Source organism: Pagrus major, chromosome 1, assembly GCF_040436345.1.
Source record: "Pagrus major chromosome 1, Pma_NU_1.0".
Classification (NCBI taxonomy): domain Eukaryota; kingdom Metazoa; phylum Chordata; class Actinopteri; order Spariformes; family Sparidae; genus Pagrus; species Pagrus major.
In genome coordinates, this window is record NC_133215.1 from 2,719,765 (window position 1) to 2,739,968 (window position 20,204).

A 20,204-nucleotide genomic window follows, 5' to 3' on the forward strand; every position below is an offset into this window, starting at 1 on the left:
AGCTGCTTTCGTTAATTGCATTTTAATTGTTGACCTGCTCAGAATCAACTGTTAATTTCAGGAAGACGTGTCTCTCAGTTTGGATGTGATGTTGCATGAGATGAACACTGTTAAGAAAAGGAATTTAATTAAGATGTCAGAGATGTGAACACAAGCCGAGTGTTTGTTTTTTCACCTTTTCAAAGTCAGAAAACGAGGGAGGAATTAAATACATGGCACAATAAATAATGTATGGAGATAAAATGTATTAAAACACATTTTAACAGCTGATGAATGAATAGATTAATGTGATATCTTGTGTTTTTTTTGTGTTTTGGTGTCCATAAAATCAAGACAGGAGCTCTGTTTTCATCAGAAAAATATCCTTTAAACAATATTAGAAAAACACTCCAACAAACAGAGTAAAGATTACAAGAGATCGACTCCTAAAGCTCCTGAATCACACGTATTTACACAGACAGACTCGATCTGACACCAGAACAGACGCGACTTCATCCGACATAAAATCTACACAAGAAAAATACGATAAAATTGAAAAATGATCCATCAGTTTTCATTTCTCGACTGATCCGAATAGTTCTGGGTTCTGGTCGAACACACGTGGTGATTTAGAAAACACAATTACTTGTTTCATCACAAAACACAAACTCACTTCTCTCCATCTTCTGTAAACAGTCGAGCTGACAGCGTGAGATTAACTCTTATTCATTCTGAATTTGCATCTGAAGCTGCACGAGGCGCCGTCTTCATTCAAAGGCATCTGTGTTTAATCAGCCCGAATTATAATGCAGTCCATTGTTGTGTTCGACGTTGCCATGACGACACCTGCAGACACCTGACAGCTTTCACACACACACACACACACACACACACACACACACACACACACACACACACACACACACACACACACACACACACACACACGGGCAGCGGCTGAGAAATCTTTAAAACACGACGTGAGTAAACAGTCGAGAGGCCGCGGAGCTGACACCGAGGTGCCGAGAGCTCAGAGTGCTGCTGGTGTTTTGCTTTGAGGCGTCCGAGCTTCACTTCCTGTTTGTAGATTTGATGAAATATATAAAAAAAAAACCACATCAGAGCCCTTTTTTCTCTCCACATGTTTCCTGTCTGTCTGCATGTGTATCGTATATTTGCAAACCAGGTCTGCAGTTGTATCTAGTGTCACAGCAAGACTGAAATTCATTTTAATTTTCCCTTGTTGTTGATGTCAGCCGATGTTTGTCCAGTGAATGTAACACAGACGCAGCAGCTTCACTCCTTCTCTGACACTGTTTAGTGTATCTGTAAAATGTGACATGTTTAGCGTCAATAAAATGTTTCTTCTTTCATAAATTGAGTGTAAATGGTGAAATCAGTGTAAACAGTGTTCAAACAGCTGCTAAATGTTGGCAGGTCAGACTTTAGCACTTTAGACACAGAAGCAGACAGGCTGGTGCAGCCATGCTGCCACAAACTGACACTTTCTACAAGGAAACACACAACTTACTGTTTTCATTTAATGCTGAATTTACAAGAAGGAGACAATGATTCAGAATCTGTCGTAGCTGTTTCACAAAGATTGTTAAGTTTCTTCTCATGAAACAACTCTTAAAATCACTACATTTGTTAAGGGAGTCTGGTGATGCTGTGTGACTGGTTCCAGTAACAGACTGTGGTCAGACACCTCTGAATGTGGTCTGAGTGATCGGGTCTCAAACCTGGGATCGTTCACACCCGTCCACCTGTGATCGGATCACTCAGGACAGATGTTGATACCTGGTCTGAACGGGGCCAAGAAGCTCTGATTGGTTCAGACTTATGTGAAACATTTAAGAAGTTACGCTTCACCTGAGGAGACACCAGGACTGTGACACTTGAACATTTCTGCTTAAAACTGGAACAAATCATTAATTTCCCGGGCGGTTGTGAGCTCATCAGTCTGAAGACCTGCAGCACACAGCACTTATTGACGTTTAAAAACAGTCCTGGAGGATTCGGTCGTATTAAACGCCACATCTTCAGTTTGTTTTGGACTCGGTCCAAACTGTTCGAGGCTCTGTTGAGGCCTCAGGAGCTGCAGCTGCTCCAGGTGATTTAGTCTCATTAACCTGACGTGTGTGCACATTAAAACAGCCGCCTGCTGCAGCTGCGAAACAGACAAACGACAACAGAAAGGACGTCGTGTCTACTTCCTCTTCTTCAGAAAGGCCTTCGCCTCTTTCTGCAGTCTTTTGATGTCCTCCTTACCGCTGTCCTCCGAGTCAGGAGGGGCGTAGTCTGAGTCATCGCCTGCGTCCTCGCTGTCGTCATCGATGAAGCTGTCGTCGTCTTCATCTTCATCTCCATCGTTAGCGGGGGTCTTTTTCTGCACGGTACGTCTGGTGGAGCCTGTAGAAAAACAAACGGTGTGAACAGGTTTACGTGATGTTATAATGCAGAGTGACGGAGACAATACGAGAGGCTTCAAACATCAGCAGCTCTGGAGGAAGTGATTCACCTGCCTCCAATATAAGTGGAGACACTCATTTTTTTCCAATTTTAGGATTTGGGGCTATTTTACTTCCGTAACATGTTTCTGTCAGACTAGTGTGAAAGAAAACGTCCAAAATAATCATGAAGGAGTTTATTTAAGTTCAGATTTCTGTTCTGGACATTTATGCCAATGAGCGCAAAATTAATCAGATGGTCTCATTTGCAAATATACACAACACTTATGCATTTTTTTCAAACAGCTCGTAGAAAGGTGCAGATTAAAATAATCTCTTTTCCTTGAAACATTATTATAATCGTGAATTCATCATTTTTAAAGCCGTCTGCGTCATTATATAAATAATCCATCAGCCTTATGTATATTTTGTTTATGTGTTCATCTGGACGTTATTTCACTGGTAATTGAGTGTAATTGTAGTCTGAGGGATATTTATTTGACAAAAAAGAGACAAGAAACCACAGTAAACAACGTTAAAGACAGATTTGAGTGCTAGCATCGTCTTGTTTCCAAATTTTTAAAGATATCGCGCTTATATTGTTATCGCTTTGAATAATATAATCTGGTTAATATGACATCATATTTATTCTCTTTGGTCATTTGTGGGTTTAAAAGGTGTTTTCAGAGAATCAGCGTGGAGTTAAATAAACATGGTGTCTTCTTCCTGTCAGTGTGAGCGCAGGTCGAGTCGAGACACGGCGACGAGCGACGAGCAGAAAGTGTCAACTCAACGTCAGCCGAGGCATCGAAACGCAAATGTTGCAGGTTCGTCATAAGACGGTGGAGGACGACGGTGCTGATGTCCTGAGGGGCCCCGAGATCACATTACACAAGCTGCTAACACAGAATCCATAGTCCTGAATGTGTTTCTAGATGCTGACCAGCTCTGGTGACAGGTGTGTGTGTGTGTGTGTGTGTGTGTGTGTGTGTGTGTGTGTGTGTGTGTGTGTGTGGGTCTGTTGGCTTTTAGTGATGGGATTTATCTTATTTTTGCTTTTCCAACATTTTGTTCACATCAATAATAATCAATAACATTATACTTTAAGAACAACCAGGACAGACTGAAGACGGTTCCTCACACAGAACCATCCAGGAGCTCGTCCTCGGACACTGTCGGACACTAAAAAATAAACCTGGCAGGTGATTGGACGATCCATCTGTCCATCACAAGCTAACTTTAACCAATCAGATCAACAGAGAGAGCTTCTTCTGATAGAACCGATGTTACAGCAGCTACGCTAACGTAGCTTCCAGCAGCCTCGCAAGGTAACGGCGACGTGCACGGAGAAAGACACTGCGGCTATTTTGGCAAAATTTCAGGTGCGATATGATATTTGCATTTTATTTTCACATGTTAACAATGTTGAGTAATGAAACCATTTTAAAGGCCGTGTTAAATGTTTATAACGGACCTGAGTTAAAGAAGCTTTGGTCTCCTGACATCAAGACAATATATTTATCTGTAAACCGTATCATATTTGTGGAGCGCAGTTTAAAAAACAACTTTAAAGTAATAATTATGATGATTAGACAATCAAAAACATCCCACCTGGTTTCTTTGTGTGTTTGAATTCTTTCCTGTGAAGAGGATTTTTCCTGCGAGGGGAGAAAAAGTCAAAGTTTAAGGAAGACGACTAACATCACTTTCTGACTGACAGTCTTACAGGAGACTGTTATCAGTATTATAACACCCACAGCATGAGTCTTAAACAGGACAAACAACACAAGTGGAGATAACATATTACATTTCCTCTGAAGGGGGCAGCAGAGGGAATCTCATGGGGTCATTCAAATCTAAAAGGTTCATCCTCTGTGGAGCAGGAACGTGATCAGGAAATGTTTCCGTATTTAACTGAACTTAAACTTGAGATGTGAGTCCAGGATGTGTGCACGTGTTTTATCTGACATTGGAGTTTGATTTTCTGTAACTGTGTTGCTGCCGCTCTTGGCCAGGTCTTTCTTGCAAAAGAGACCTGTGATGGTGAAATAAAGGCTCAATGTGAGCAGAGTTCATCCTCTGAGGACCATGAAGTCTTCCTCCACCTCCTGTAACGTGTGTTCATCTGGGACGGAGCTCCTGAAAACTCTCTTCACCACCAGAAAAAGTACTTCAGTTGTTCGTAATCATTAGGATTCCCATCATGCCTTTCTCACTCTCTGGTGCTGATAATGGCCGTGCTGTGATGTCTGACCTGTAGCAGTCGGTGCCGTAGGGGCACTCGGGTCGGTCTGCCTCTTCATCGTCCTCTTCCTCCTCGTCCTCGTCCTCGTAGTCGGTGTCACCGGGGTGACTGCACTCCTGGAAATGAAGCGGGTTCTTCCTGGAAACAACAAACAGGGAGGTGGTGAGAGCTCGTCAGACTGAAGGAGGAGAAACATGTCAGACTCCATCATTATGTACACTTCATCTAAAAAGGTCCAAATCATTTGCACACCAGAACATGAAACAGTTGCATGGTAGTGGAATAAAACACACCATAAGATTTACATTCACATCAAAAAGGAACCATTCACATTTTTCAGCTGGTCAGTATTTTCATATTCAGAGGTAAATAACTGTGTTGCGATGAACGTCTCCTCTGCAGAAAGAAAATCTTTTTCACTTTAACGTTTCTGAAATGTTCCTTATCTTCAGTTTGGGGGTGGATATCTCTGAGGCAGCTGCTGTGAGAAGCCTGATCCAGTGTCATGTTCATCAGCTCGAGTGCTCTTCATCTCATCTTTGTTGGAAAATGAGCCACATCAAAGGAGAAGCCCTCCAGCAGGACTTCAGATAACCTCCCACTCATCCTTCAACTTTTCTTATTTAGCTCTGAAGGAGCTCAGCCTGAGGTAAACGTACCTGTAGCAGTCCTTCCCGTACGGACACGCCGTCCTGAGTCGAGGTTTGGATCCGGACACGGAGCCACCGTTTGACCCGACAGACTCCGCTTGTTTGGTCGTCTGTCGTCCGTCCTTCGACTTCTTGTCCTCGTTCTCAGGTTCTTCATGTGTCCGTGTCGTGGTGTTGACGGCAGCTGTAGATGTCTCTCCACCTCTTCTCTCCTCGTCCACCTCCATTGTCTCAGACTCGTCGCTCACCTCACACCTGCTGGATTTACTCTGCAGCCGGACTGAAGGAACATCCTGGAAGTGGATGAAATCAACAGAAACAGAGAAAGGTCCACTTCAGCTTTAATAGTCTGTAAAGACAGCATGAAGACTCTCAGTGAGAAGGTGAATCCTGACTTGTTCAGGTTGAATACGTCATAAAATTCAAACTATTCTCACGCTGGAGTGTCGAGCTGCTGTGTAGTCTGATGCTGCAGCACTAAAACTCAGTTATTATTCTTACGTACGTCATCATGTATCCTGTAAACAGACGTGTTTAACGAAGACAAATCAGGTTAAAAATACGTTGCTTCCTTCTTTCACTCGCCTCCAAAACAAATGCAGCATCAGCCAGATCAAGATCTTAATGACAGGAGGTGGAGCTCGTACCGCTTCTGTCCTCAGGGGGGCGCCAGAATCAACAAAACATGATCAAAAGTTCCTCGTAGCAGCTTTAAACTGCTTTAAACAGACAAAGAAAATACTGATTGCACAGTGTAGCTGTACTAAAATGACACCATGGCACGTCTACATGTACACAACCAAAACAGGAAGAGGCATTGTTTTCCCCGGTCACTATCCTCACGTAACGGCGGCACAACTGGAGTAAGTGTGGAAAGTCTCGATGCAAAAGAACAAGAAGCCGCCGACGGAGGAGCCAAAGAAGGTGAAGTGAACGGACGGCGTTCACTCGACGGAGAGCGGCAACGGGTTGCGTCAAAGTCTGTTCCTCCGTTGATGTGTTTCCTCTCGCCAGACGGTTTAAAACCTGCCGACTTTATTAATACAAGCGAGATCAGGGTTTAAACCTGACGCTTGTTTTTTTCTTCAGAAAACTTGAAGAGATGAAACACAAGCAAACGAAGAAAACACCATCAGCTGCAGACACGACCAACTACTTTACGTTGAATTCTCTTCACATAAATATAATTGTGACGTCGGCTTTTTTCCGTGTGCAAGTGTTTTCTTAAGTAGCAGTGTGTTGACCCCTCAGGGCCACCGTAGGCAGAGCCTGAAGGTCTCATCTGGATCAAATTTGGACTAAAAGTGATGAAATGACTTCCTGTGGGAAAACAAACAAACCAACAAACTAGTAAAAACATTGTTACAGTCACTGATTGACAGTTGTACTTTTGAGATACTTCCTCTTTGAGCGTTAACTTTTTCTGCTACTTTAAACGTTCACTCCACTGCATCTAATGCAAAGTTGCATCAAAGCCGAAGTAGCAGATTTATGAATGAACGGATTTTATCAGCTGATGGATAAAAAAAGAAAAACGATGCTTCTGATAATCTAACAGGCAGGTAATCAGTCCACCCAGGTACAGAGCAGAGATACATGTAAATATATGTATCATTTACTTTTCCTGTCAAAGTATTATTCATATCTGTGACTCTGACTTTTACTTTTACTCAAATATGACTTTTGGATACTTTCTCCAACACTGACCGTTTTAGACTGAGCTGCGTCTTCTTCATCGCAGATCTTCCTTCTCCTCTTCTTTGGCTTTTCCTCCTCCTCCTCCTCGTCCTCCTCGTCCTCCTCAGGCGAGGAGGTCTTGGCCTGTTTGGCGGCCGCTCGCTTGGTGCTCGTCGACGCCGCTGCCGGCCGTTTCCCTCCCTTCACAGCAGACTGAACTGAAACAGGAAGAGAAATAAATTGTTTTCAGAGAACTGAGGCACAACGTTTGAGGCCGATAACAGTAATGATGCTTTCACAGAAACACATGCACGACAGTTTCTGATTCTTATAAGTGGTTAAATTGTGTGACGAGGAGAAACAGATTCACACTCAGATCAAATCAATCTGAGATCTCTGGGATTGTTTTATGTAGTTTAAAGCACAATGTTGGTTTTTGTTTTACTTGCTCTCACTTCTTACTGTCTTCTCTATTTAAAACGTATTCAAATCTCTCTATAGTGCTGATATTCCTGTTCTAGGAGGAGCAACTGTAACGTATCAGTCTTCTGCCGTTGTTTAAGTCTGGACTGAGTCCTTCTCCTGACAGTTACGTCACAGAGATCACAGCATCAGTTTCTCTTTAGGGAACTGGAAGTTTTCCATCAGTCCACTCTGCCCAGTTTACCTCAGCAGAGCAGAGCCGTCTGCTTTCCTTCAGAGTAAATATTAGACAGCAGCAGCAGCAGCAGTCTGTGGATCAGTGGCTGCTTAATACAACAGTGACACACACACACACACAACATCTACTGTAAAAACCAACGAACATCCTGATACACGGAGGAAGACTGACGGCAGTGAATCTGTTCAGCCTTTCTGTTGAACACTGAAGCGCTCAGACTGGGTCAGTCGGGTTCAGCTGCTGTTTAAAGTCCACAAACGTCTGCAGCGTTCAGGTGGCGACTCTGCACAACATCACCTGAGAACAGACTCGTTCCTCCGTCAGACACTTTGTGGATCAGTGCTGCTGTAACACAGTCTCATATCAGCACCGCAGAAATGTGTATTTGTCTGTTACAAAGTCCCGACTTGTAAGTGAAGGTGCCCGGGCCTTCAAAGTAAGAGCCTCCAGACTACGGAAGTCTCCATCTGTTAAAACGACATCATGAGCAACTTTTAAATCGTCTCTTAAAAACTTCTTTTATAGGAAGACATTCATGACTTCTTAACAAGTTTTTGGTTTCATCATTTTACTCCAACTATTCCCTGTTTCATCCTCTGATGCTTCATTATTTTCTGTTTTATCTCTATTTGTGTTTTTATCTGCTGTTGATTCTTTCTTTTCTGTGAAGCACTTTAGAAAATGACTATATAAATAAAGACATTATTATTATTATTGCCCGTTCCAGTCACTTCCAGCGTATGTGTGTTAATGTCTCAGCCAAACTGTTTGTTGTAGTGATACACAGCTGCAAACAGACGTGTGTGTTGCATGGGAACTTCCTCGAGGACCCAATAAACATACTGTGACGTAAAGACGGATCAGGTTCAGGTTAAAGTGTGAACAGACTGATGAAAAAAACAATAAACCCATGTCCAAGTCCACAGTAAGTCCAGTCAGACAATCATGAACATGGTACCTTTCGGGCTGGAGGAGGAACCTCGTGGAGCTGCGACGGCCGCCATCATCCAGGCAGGTAAAACTCTTCTCTTTGGTGCAGGCGGCGTGACGTCACTCCGGTCGTCCTCCGCCTCTCTCGGTCCTGCAGAGTTTCTCTACATGAGACAGAACAGCCTCTTCAGTCAGTGGACATGATGTCACCGTTTTAAACTTCGACACAACATCGGTAACGGTCCTAAAAAAAAGGATAAATGTTTCCAGCCTGCAGAAACATCACTGAAGACGTACCGACACATTAACATAAAGTTGATATCTGAGCAGCCACGGGATGAAAATCGTTGACATTCGACTTCTTAAGACTGATGAAGAAATGGAGCTCCTCCTCTCAGCCTTTAATTAGTCAAGTTATAAGTGCCACATGACGGCAGTAGCTGCAGTATCAGCGCCACCTTTCAGGTCGCTGAGTTTTCCTGCAACATGTTCCTGGAAATGTTTCACAATAAAAGCCTCGTTAAGAAATGAAGGGTTTCCGTCCGCTGACATGCCGGAGGGCTTTCAATTTAAATTCAATGCCAAAAGTTTGTGTTAAAAGCGTAGTCATGAAAGTATCATTTAGAGCTCGATACAGCGGCGTCGCTCAGCCTTGCTTCCAGTTTCCCCCCAGTGGCCACTTGCAGTATTGCAGCGAGAAATTCCCCAGTTCAAATCTGTGGAGGTTTTATATTTGTGAAACTTTCCTCAAGTTAGAAAAAGTGATTTTAAACTCTCGGGGGCGGAGCCAGCAGGAGAAACTACTACATATTCAGTGAGCCGCTTAACCAGGAAGTAGACCTGGCAGCTGGAAACCTTTCGGCGCATGCGTCAGGTGAGCAGTTCTCATTGAACTGAATGGCCGCCATTTTCAATTTCTGTATCTAGGTCTATTATAACTCTTTGAGGCTAATGAGTAATTATACAAGCCTGCGTCAAATAAAGGCCACAGTCAGTATTTTAGACAATATGGTACCTGACAAATCCAGGTACTTCACCACATTGATGAAAAGGGAAAGATATCGCACGAGGGATAATCCAAAGTGTCTGACGGTCAACACAAGCTCAGCCTCTACCTCCAAAGACATCGTCATGATAGGACGTCCAGCTCACGGGTCAGATCGGTGCTGAAAAGACTCTGCTGTGAGTTTTCAAACCTTGTTGAAACTTCTGTCAGGACTGTCGGCCTCCTCCTGCTTCGACAGAGCTGCTGGTGTTGCCTCCTCATGAGGGGGAGTCGGTCCACGGTCCTGTGGTTCCACATCTGGCTTGGAGGAAACAGGAAGCTCTTCTTCTTCTTCTTCTTCCTCAAACGTCTGACTGTTTCTACAAGAGGTGATACGATGACAGTAAGCCTCAATGATCAGTAGAGAATTTTCTTGGAGGAAATGATTACGAGAGTGATCCAAACTTGTGACACCTCATCGCTGCTGCTTTGATGCGAGTTGGAGTTTTTTCAGTATGAATTTTACATGAGCTTCGGCTGGTTTGAACAGTGGCAACATTACTCGAGAGTCCTTTCCTGTCTGTTTGATCTGAGCTTCAAACAGCGAGCTCGCATCAGAACAACAGTGGAGGGAAACTCAGATAAAAGATTAGCAAACCCAGAGACTACATAAATCAACATTCTCCCCCATTTGTTGCTTTTAATTGAGTTAACAGATAACACTCAACCCCTCGCCGTCTGCTTTGTGAAGATAAAAGATAGAGTTTAATTAAACGGAGCAGAACAGCCTCTTCCGTCTTGATCTAATTATTCAGAGACGTCTGGTACCGGATGATGGATTCATAGATTTGTGTCTTCATCTTGACACATCATCAACATGAAAAGGAGCAATTTTCCTGGGAGTACCTGGGAGTGCCGTCTTCTCCGCCCACGGCCACCACCTTGTAGACGAACTGCCCCGGCAGCAGAGAGAACAAGTCTCCATGATGAAGAGGGTACCAGGCATCTCTCTGCAGAGGTCGAGGGTCGTCTGTCAGCGACGACTGAAGAAAGCACGGGTTCAGGTGGGTCTGAAGGTCCAAATCAACAAAGAGGAAAAAACAGTTTACTCAAGTTTGGCTTTCATTTGTTAGTCTGTTATTTCACCCTCACTGTGATCCGAGTTCGCAGTCCACGCCGTCTACTGTCAGGTAATAAGGCCAATTAGCTCCACGGCTAACTGAGCTAACTTGGTAACGGCAGCTAGTCGCTACAGCAGAGAGTACACTGAGCAGAAGTTAGCGGTTATGCTTCCCCCTTTAGTTTTGGAGCTACCTTCAAATTCTCACCATTTCTCACTGCTGCTTCTGCTGCTTGTATGTTGTTGCTACCAGAACCCATCAGAACCTTTTTCACTACTCCGTAATAACAACAATGTCATTTCAGTTGTAAGAAAGAAATCTTGCGTCAGCTGAAGGTTTTACTCTGTGCACGTCGCTCAAACTGGACTATATTAAAAAACATAAATGATTGTCCAAAGGAGCGTAAAGGTAACAGTCATACAAACAACCCTCAGACTTATCGTACTAAACAGCAGGTTTCTGAGGCGTCTTGGTCCGAACCAGAGGCTGAGTTTTGGCTAATAAAAATGCCCTTCAGAAAGTTGGCACCGATTAATTCAACATAAATCGATACTTCTGTCAGTCCTAGAGCCCGACCGATGCACCGCTTGGCAGATATTATCGGCCGATCCAAGATGTTTCTGTACGGGCTGATATGTTGCCCGATATGCTTTGATATGAAATCAATTTTTGATGGAGATTTTAAAACAGATAAAGTTGATTGTGGTGATTTATAATCATTAAATTTCAGGTAAGTTTACTGTTATAGCGCGTTGACGTCATTTTAGACAATACGTTTATCGCTAAACTGTAAAAAGAAAATCCTGTGAATGTCTTTTCAAAACCACATTTGATGGATCGTCGTAAAAAAAAAAAAAGAAATAGTATATAGTGTGGGTCGGGCTCTTGTCAGTACCCTTAACAGTACCAAGTTCAGTAACCAACCTAACTGGCAACCATTTTGTTCAATGTTGCCAGGAGCTATATTGTTTGTCGGGCAGCGTGTGGCTCGTTCCTTTATTTCCATTTATTTATTATATTTGTGCTCCACCACTGACTGTTGACCTACTCAATCCAAAGCATGTCCCTTTGTATGGTATGTGAGAGCATCTCTCAACGAGACTGTAAGGAAAAAGCATATAAAACCCATAAACACTCAGAGCTTCTGCATGTGTGTGTATATCTTTGTATTTATATTGCAGCGCTGCGTTCTTCAGTCTGGCACAGATTTCCGGGGAGGTTGATGAGACTCCTCTCACACGGTGACACACATTAAACCAGCAGGGTGGCTGTAATCACTCAGCGGGTCGGGGCTTTTAAATCCTTCCCTTCTGACCAGGTTCTCCTCCAAACCACCTCTGTTAAATGGGTCAGGACTGATTTAGATATTTTTTCATCAGGAGCAATCGTCCGAAATCTGCGTGTGATTTTTCGATGTTGCTCACAGCCCGGCGGCGGGAAGCTGACAGGAAACTGGGCCGCGTTTGGATTTCCTCTGTTTTATGACGCAGGTACGAAGGTTAACACGTCGATGATGTTTCAGAGCCTCGGGCTCTGTGGAGAAAACCTGTCACTGTTCACCTCAACATTAAACCAGTGGATGAAGTGTTGTGCCTGCAGTGATCATTATTTTTCTGCTTTGAGAAGTGATCATGCATAAACAGCCTTCAATCAATTAAGCACAAATGGTAATTAAGTGAGGTCAGTGTGATTTATGTCTTTCACACTGTAATCTCTTCTCACAGACCTCCATCTCCCCTCGGGGTGAATAAAGATCTGTGTATTGACTGTATTTATTGGAAAAGGTCACAACTGTTTGACATTACAGAAACTAAATGAACACCTTTCACAGAGATCACTGACAGCCGGTACTCCAGTTTCTCTTGATGCCGACAGAGTGGTGTAGTCTGTAGCCCTGAAACCCAGAAATCAGTTCGCATCCTGTGAGTGTGTTGAATGTGTCTCAGTAAAATGTGTGAAATAAGATGTGGTAACAACATAAACTCATCATTAAATGTCCCACAGTTTAATTATGAAGCTCTTCATGTGTTAAAAACGGTTAGCGGTTGCTAACAAGTGTCTGAATGAGGCTACAGAGGCTGTCGGGGACATTAAACGTCCTCACAGCGAACACGGAGACTCATCTGCTCACTAGTCCGTCTTTACAGGCCACTTTAGTTACACACTGTTCTGACTCTGACTTTACAACTCGTACATTGATCAGTTTATAGAAAACCTGGAGAGTAATTGTGCAGTGAGACGCTCAGTGGTGGAGACGTTTCAGTCATGTGACCGTGATGTCGTCTGTTTGTAGCCTAGCATTAGCTTTTTACTGCTACACATTTAATTTACGCTTCAAACATCAGAGTGGAGTTCATCTGTGGAGATTATCTGGATGAACAGAACCTGGACGGATCAGAAACTTCACATTATTTTCTGTGATAATCCAGAATCCAGTTCAATAATCCACAGAGGAACCAGAGCGATGCTAACTGCAGTTAGCTACATCACTCTATACTGCAGCGACCAAATGTTTGGACACTAAATGCAAATTTTGGTGAAAGTTTGTGACTCATCTTAATTAAACATTGAAGATTTACTTAACCTGGTAATAGACATGTTTTTGCTTTAATGTATCGTGATAAATATTGATGGCACAATATGTATATGTATATATATATATATATATATATATATGTATATATATATATATATATATATACATATATAATAACGGTACCGTCTGTGTTTAGACCGGTTCCAGATAAACTTCACTTTCACTGTGCTGTTCTGTCGTTCACCTGAAAGCTCCGGGGAAACTGACGGCTGACGTGTGATTCAGTCCGGATGGCATCATTTCATTCTGCTTCCACGTCTCCATCAGAGAGTAAACTAATGGATCACTCAGGTTTTGTCCGGTGTTGTTGGTCGCTGTCACTCTGGCTGTCAAGTGTAAACCCTCAAGTGTCTGTTTCCACTTTTAATCAGCCTCTACAGACTGTTTGTCGTGTGTCATGGTGGAGATTCACAATTGAAAATTTGATCAAAAGAAAATGAATTGGAAGCTGGTCGGACAACAGAAGCGGTCTGAAGACGTCACTCTTCAGGAGAGTGTGATGAACATTTTTCACAATTTGTTTGACGTTTCCATCAGCTCAGCAGCAGGTGATCTATGCGGGCTGTCGAGGAATATCAAGCAGGCTGCTGGGAATATTAAACGCACGATATATGTTGCAAATCTGAGTCAAAGATGTTGTTAAATCAGGTTTCTTCCAGCCGAAGAAAATCACAAAATGTGTTTCACTCCAGCTTCCTCTGCTGGATTATTGTCATGCATTGTACTCGAGTATCAGCCAGGGCTCCTCCAACGTCTCCAAACAGACTACAGATATTTGAACCCATAAAAGTTGCAGACTTCAGCTTTAATAAGTGTTGGTGAGTTTAGGAAACAGTAGGCTGACTGTCAAACACAGCAGATGACGGGTGTGGACGTGTAAATGTTTCTGTACCGGTTTGAGACGCAGCTGTCCGTTCAGGTTCTCCAGCAGCCCGTGATGTCGGGACACTCTCTTATCATTGACCTGAGACAACGGGAGGGAAAAAACAAGACAGAAGAGCTTCAGGACAAAATACAGTACAAAGAATTATCGTTTCTTTGTTCCTCAAATTCAGATCACTATCCTGACACCCACAGGCCACATTTCCAAGACGTTTGCTGTTCACAGACTCCCTCACAGTTCCTCAGGTATTTGTTCCATCACAGGATCATTTATCTAAAATAAATCAACACCTGGATGATGTTTGCTGTGGATATTCATGATCCCCTAAAGATAAATTCTGGGGATGAGCCAGTTCTGGTGAGTTCTTTGAATCAGAAACTATAACTGGTCAAACTGCAAAACATTCAGACTGTAAACTGTGTATTTATAAAAGTCTTTCACCTGGATTTTCATATTATTCATGTTCATCAGATTTTTTTGTTTCTGGTTTAAAGCTGATAAATAAATGATTTATTTTAGCTGAGCACAAGAAGCCCTGTGCACATTTAACAGCACTGTGCATGTAGCAACACGTCCGGTCCAGCTGCCTCCATGTTTTCAGTGTGACAGCGTCCTCTAGTGGTTCAGTGGAAGAACTGCAGCTCAGTTAACACTCAAACGTTCCTCAGTTTTATCTCGAGGAGCTCGTCTTTTACGGATGTATGTGGAGTGCACAGTACAACAAACATGATATATTATAGAGATTATACCTGATGCACCAGTGCATTAAATTACAGATTGATAGTCAGATATAACACATTTCTTCTGATGTGAACATCTGACGCCGGCACAGATATAAGAAGGTAAAAAGTCTCGACACATGTAACGGCTGATACACACAGTTTTCATAGTGATTCCTAAAATGTGGTTAACAAACACTTGTGACAAAGAGACGAAACCAAAGCAGAATATTTTACAGTTTAACAATAAAGTTTAACATCCAGAAAGACACCAGTGCACTGCAGCAGGTAACTTCTTGGAAATGCGATGACAAGAATCTGTATTTTCAAATGATGTTTTCTCATTTACAAGATAATTTTCCAACTCAAGAAAAGCCGCAGTTTGACGTAAATAAAGTAAAAGATCATTTTGTGTTAAACAGCTCTGTGAACTACATCGTCTCATTCAACACCAACGTGGCACCAACTGGGCTCAGAAAAGTACAGAGGAGTATTATCAGTGCCAGGGCTGAGAAGAAGAAAAAATCAGAGGAGAAAGTTGTTTTTTTCCATTATGAAATTCAAGAAAGAAGTCGAAAACGTCGAGAATTAACTTGAAATTTCAAGATCAAAGTCGACCTTTTGAGACGACATCAGAAAGCTCATGTGAGCCTCAACAGAGTGTCTCGTGTGGATGAACTGATGAAAGAGTTCTTCAGAATCAGCTTCAGTAACAAAGACACTATTTCTCCTTGAGCTCATTGTTACACTTGCACACAGAGCGTCACCCTAATGGCAGAGACCGTGGGCCCGGGCACAGCTGTCAGTCGCCCCCCTACCTGGATAGTTAAGAGTAGATAGTTGAGAGTAGATAGTTAAGAGTAGATAGTTGAGAGTAGATAGTTAAGAGTAGATAGTTAAGAGTAGATAGTTAAGAGTAGATAGTTGAGAGTAGATAGTTAAGAGTAGATAATTGAGAGTAGATAGTTAAGAGTAGATAATTGAGAGTAGATAGTTAAGAGTAGATAATTAAGAGTAGATAGTTAAGAGTAGATAGTTAAGAGTAGATAGTTAAGAGTAGATAGTTAAGAGTAGATAATTAAGAGTAGATAGTTAAGAGTAGATAGTTAAGAGTAGATAGTTGAGAGTAGATAGTTGAGAGTAGATAGTTAAGAGTAGATAGTTAAGAGTAGATAGTTGAGAGTAGATAGTTGAGAGTAGATAATTAAGAGTAGATAGTTGAGAGTAGATAGTTAAGAGTAGATAGTTAAGAGTAGATAGTTAAGAGTAGATAGTTAAGAGTAGATAGTTGAGAGTAGATAGTTGAGAGTAGATAGTTGAGAGTAGATAGTTAAGAGTAGATAGTTAAGAGTAGATAGTTAAGAGTAGATAGTTGAGAGTAGATAGTTAAGAGTAGATAGTTAAGAGTAGATAATTAAGAGTAGATAGTTAAGAGTAGATAGTTAAGAGTAGATAGTTGAGAGTAGATAGTTGAGAGTAGATAGTTGAGAGTAGATAGTTGAGAGTAGATAGTTGAGAGTAGATAGTTAAGAGTAGATAGTTGAGAGTAGATAGTTGAGAGTAGATAGTTGAGAGTAGATAGTTGAGAGTAGATAGTTAAGAGTAGATAATTGAGAGTAGATAGTTAAGAGTAGATAATTAAGAGTAGATAGTTAAGAGTAGATAGTTAAGAGTAGATAGTTAAGAGTAGATAGTTAAGAGTAGATAGTTAAGAGTAGATAGTTGAGAGTAGATAGTTGAGAGTAGATAGTTGAGAGTAGATAGTTAAGAGTAGATAGTTGAGAGTAGATAGTTAAGAGTAGATAGTTAAGAGTAGATAATTAAGAGTAGATAGTTAAGAGTAGATAGTTGAGAGTAGATAGTTGAGAGTAGATAGTTGAGAGTAGATAGTTGAGAGTAGATAGTTGAGAGTAGATAATTGAGAGTAGATAGTTAAGAGTAGATAATTAAGAGTAGATAGTTAAGAGTAGATAGTTAAGAGTAGATAGTTAAGAGTAGATAGTTAAGAGTAGATAGTTAAGAGTAGATAGTTGAGAGTAGATAGTTGAGAGTAGATAGTTAAGAGTAGATAGTTAAGAGTAGATAGTTGAGAGTAGATAGTTGAGAGTAGATAATTAAGAGTAGATAGTTGAGAGTAGATAGTTAAGAGTAGATAGTTGAGAGTAGATAGTTGAGAGTAGATAGTTAAGAGTAGATAGTTAAGAGTAGATAGTTGAGAGTAGATAGTTGAGAGTAGATAGTTGAGAGTAGATAATTAAGAGTAGATAGTTGAGAGTAGATAGTTAAGAGTAGATAGTTAAGAGTAGATAGTTGAGAGTAGATAGTTAAGAGTAGATAATTAAGAGTAGATAATTAAGAGTAGATAGTTGAGAGTAGATAGTTAAGAGTAGATAGTTAAGAGTAGATAATTAAGAGTAGATAGTTAAGAGTAGATAGTTAAGAGTAGATAGTTAAGAGTAGATAGTTAAGAGTAGATAGTTGAGAGTAGATAGTTGAGAGTAGATAGTTAAGAGTAGATAGTTAAGAGTAGATAGTTAAGAGTAGATAGTTAAGAGTAGATAGTTAAGAGTAGATAATTGAGAGTAGATAATTAAGAGTAGATAGTTAAGAGTAGATAGTTAAGAGTAGATAATTAAGAGTAGATAGTTAAGAGTAGATAGTTAAGAGTAGATAGTTAAGAGTAGATAATTGAGAGTAGATAGTTAAGAGTAGATAGTTAAGAGTAGATAGTTAAGAGTAGATAATTGAGAGTAGATAGTTAAGAGTAGATAGTTAAGAGTAGATAATTGAGAGTAGATAATTAAGAGTAGATAATTAAGAGTAGATAGTTGAGAGTAGATAGTTGAGAGTAGATAGTTAAGAGTAGATAGTTAAGAGTAGATAGTTGAGTAGATAGTTAAGAGTAGATAGTTAAGAGTAGATAGTTGAGAGTAGATAGTTGAGAGTAGACAGTTAAGAGTAGATAATTAAGAGTAGATAGTTGAGAGTAGATAGTTAAGAGTAGATAGTTGAGAGTAGATAGTTAAGAGTAGATAGTTGAGAGTAGATAATTAAGAGTAGATAGTTGAGAGTAGATAGTTAAGAGTAGATAGTTAAGAGTAGATAATTAAGAGTAGATAATTAAGAGTAGATAGTTAAGAGTAGATAGTTAAGAGTAGATAGTTAAGAGTAGATAGTTGAGAGTAGATAGTTGAGAGTAGATAGTTGAGAGTAGATAGTTGAGAGTAGATAGTTAAGAGTAGATAGTTAAGAGTAGATAATTAAGAGTAGATAGTTAAGAGTAGATAGTTAAGAGTAGATAGTTGAGAGTAAAGTTTGTATCAAAGTAAGCTAATGGAGGAGGACTCACTCCCAGTAAGGGACCCCGGCCCAGCACCGTGTCCCCCGGCGGCAGGTGGATGGGACCGGCGCCGTCCACCGGGACGAGGTGGAACCCGGACATCTGCTCAGAAGGCGGGACTGGAGCGAGCCTCACACCGGGACACTGGTAGAAGACACATCACAACACATTCAGCTCATTAAAGTCTGACATCTTTAATTATATTAAATGATATCCGGACTGAAGGAGCTCCTTCATGTCGCGTTTCAGTCAGTGGCGCGAGCAGCAGTTAGCTAGTCTGCGGTAAACAGAAACCAAAGTTCAGCTGAGTCATAAAACATATAGTTTTATATCTAAAGTCACAGCGAGTCGTGTGGTCGTTAACTTTAACTTCTCTCACCTGATGTTGCGGCCAACTGGACGATTATTTGTCTCCCAGGAGAGAAACTGAGACCGACAGGACGGAGACAACAACTCCTGCTGTCAGCGACACAGTTCAAAACTTCCGGGTTGCAGCGGAGCATGCGCAGTACACATGTGGCGCTGCTGATGGACTTCCGGCCACACACCCACCGATTTCCATCTTAAATTTTCTCAATTTAAAATGTTCGCGTTTATCTGCGAAATGTTGGTCCTTATAAAAGAAATGTCAAGATGGTTTGTTAATAAGCAGACATCACTCTTTAATTCGGCAGACGTGCGTGACTTCAGTGGATCGAAATGTGAAGTCGAAAATTTGTCGATGATGTCACATTTATTGTATTTATCTGCACATGACGTGTTGCTTTATGTACAATGTTTCAGTGTAAAACTGATCAATAAATAAAGTGTTTTTCTTTCATTTATAAAGCATCACACCACAGTTACAATGTTTATTTGTCCCTCTAAAAAGATCTTTTTATGTAGAAAATGTATTTGTTCATGTTCCTGAGATATCCACAACTAAAAGACAAGGAAGTGAATTTAGTGGTGACGTTAAGTTTTTCCTACATTAACTAGACTGTGGAGGAATTATTCAAATCCTTTAAAGTAAAAGAAGAAATATAATGTAAACATATTCAATTAAAAGTCAAAGTCCTGCATTCAGAGTCAGACTTTATGGACGTACCATCAGAAAAACAGGCTTCATGAATTAAAAGTACTTTAAGTTCTCATAACATCATAATTAGAATCATAATACTGTGAAAGTTACCATCCTGTATGAGAACATTTACTCCTGATGGTTTTTCTGTTTGTACTTTTACTGAAGTAACTGTCTGAATGCAGGACTGTTACTTGTGATTACAGCCCAGTGATGGAATGTAACTAAGTACATTTTGAGGTTCTTGTACTTTGCCTCAGTTTTTCCATGTTCTTCTACTTTATTCTTCCACTCTGCTTCAGATTAGATAAGTATTGTAATCTTACTCCACTACATTTATCTGATAACTTCAGTTACTGTCTTTACTGGTGCAGCTGTATCAGAGCTGAAGCTGCACATTTTAAAATATATTCTATCTGCAGATTAACAAAAACATGTGGAAATATTTATAATCTATTTATTTTAAACTTTTGATAGTGAAGTACATTTAATATCAGAGACTTTGAGACTTTGACTGAAGTGATATTCATATAAGTGACTTCCACTTTTACTAAAGTCCCATTGTAACATGATTTCTTGCCTTTGGCTCAGTTGTGACTTCTGGGTGCTTCTCTCAACACTGTCAGGACTGCAGGTGAAGGCATGAATGAGTCTGACTGACTTAGAGAGAAACACCCTGAAGAGGTTCACGCAGAGATACAACTAATGATTTATTTGTAAAATACGTCCCTAATATTACAAATAAATGAGGCAACATAGAAAACAAAGTGCTGATAATTCATCAGCCTGTTTCCAGTCATCAAGCGGCTGCTCCATCTCATCTCAATAAGAACCACAACACAGACTTTCTCACTTCAGAGCATCTGATGATGAAGGTGCTTTGTGTCAGGCCTGGATTATTGTTTCCA

General features: G+C 41.0%; 1 protein-coding gene across 2 annotated transcripts; it reads right to left on the reverse strand.

Moving 5' to 3' along the window:
* Positions 1–1,506: 1,506 nt before the first annotated feature.
* Positions 1,507–18,700, reverse strand: aplf (aprataxin and PNKP like factor). 2 transcript variants are annotated; one of them, XM_073491412.1, is made up of 11 exons: positions 18,616–18,700; positions 18,246–18,380; positions 14,187–14,258; positions 10,484–10,647; positions 9,789–9,957; positions 8,621–8,756; positions 7,032–7,219; positions 5,334–5,617; positions 4,684–4,812; positions 4,041–4,087; positions 1,507–2,391 (listed from the first exon to the last, which is right to left on the reverse strand). In XM_073491412.1, the coding sequence occupies exons 2-11, from the start codon at positions 18,336–18,338 to the stop codon at positions 2,189–2,191; spliced, it is 1,485 nt and encodes a 494-aa protein (XP_073347513.1). In that variant the 5' UTR covers positions 18,339–18,380; positions 18,616–18,700; the 3' UTR covers positions 1,507–2,188. The 2 variants fall into 2 exon arrangements, with proteins under 2 accessions (XP_073347513.1, XP_073347593.1); XM_073491492.1 differs by lacking the exons at positions 9,789–9,957; positions 10,484–10,647.
* Between the last annotated feature and the right edge of the window lie 1,504 nt (positions 18,701–20,204).

What these genes read in the sequence shown, in the direction of transcription:
- aplf (XM_073491412.1), bottom strand. Translation starts at nt 18,338, where the DNA reads ATGTCCGGGTTCCACCTCGTCCCGGTGGACGGCGCCGGTCCCATCCAC. An exon ending in GCCGGGGTCCCTTACTGGGA is followed by an intron (nt 14,259 to 18,245) that starts GTGAGTCCTCCT and finishes CCGTTGTCTCAG; the next exon opens with GTCAATGATAAGAGAGTGTC. An exon ending in CAAACACACAAAGAAACCAG is followed by an intron (nt 2,392 to 4,040) that starts GTGGGATGTTTT and finishes GTTTTTCTACAG; the next exon opens with GCTCCACCAGACGTACCGTG.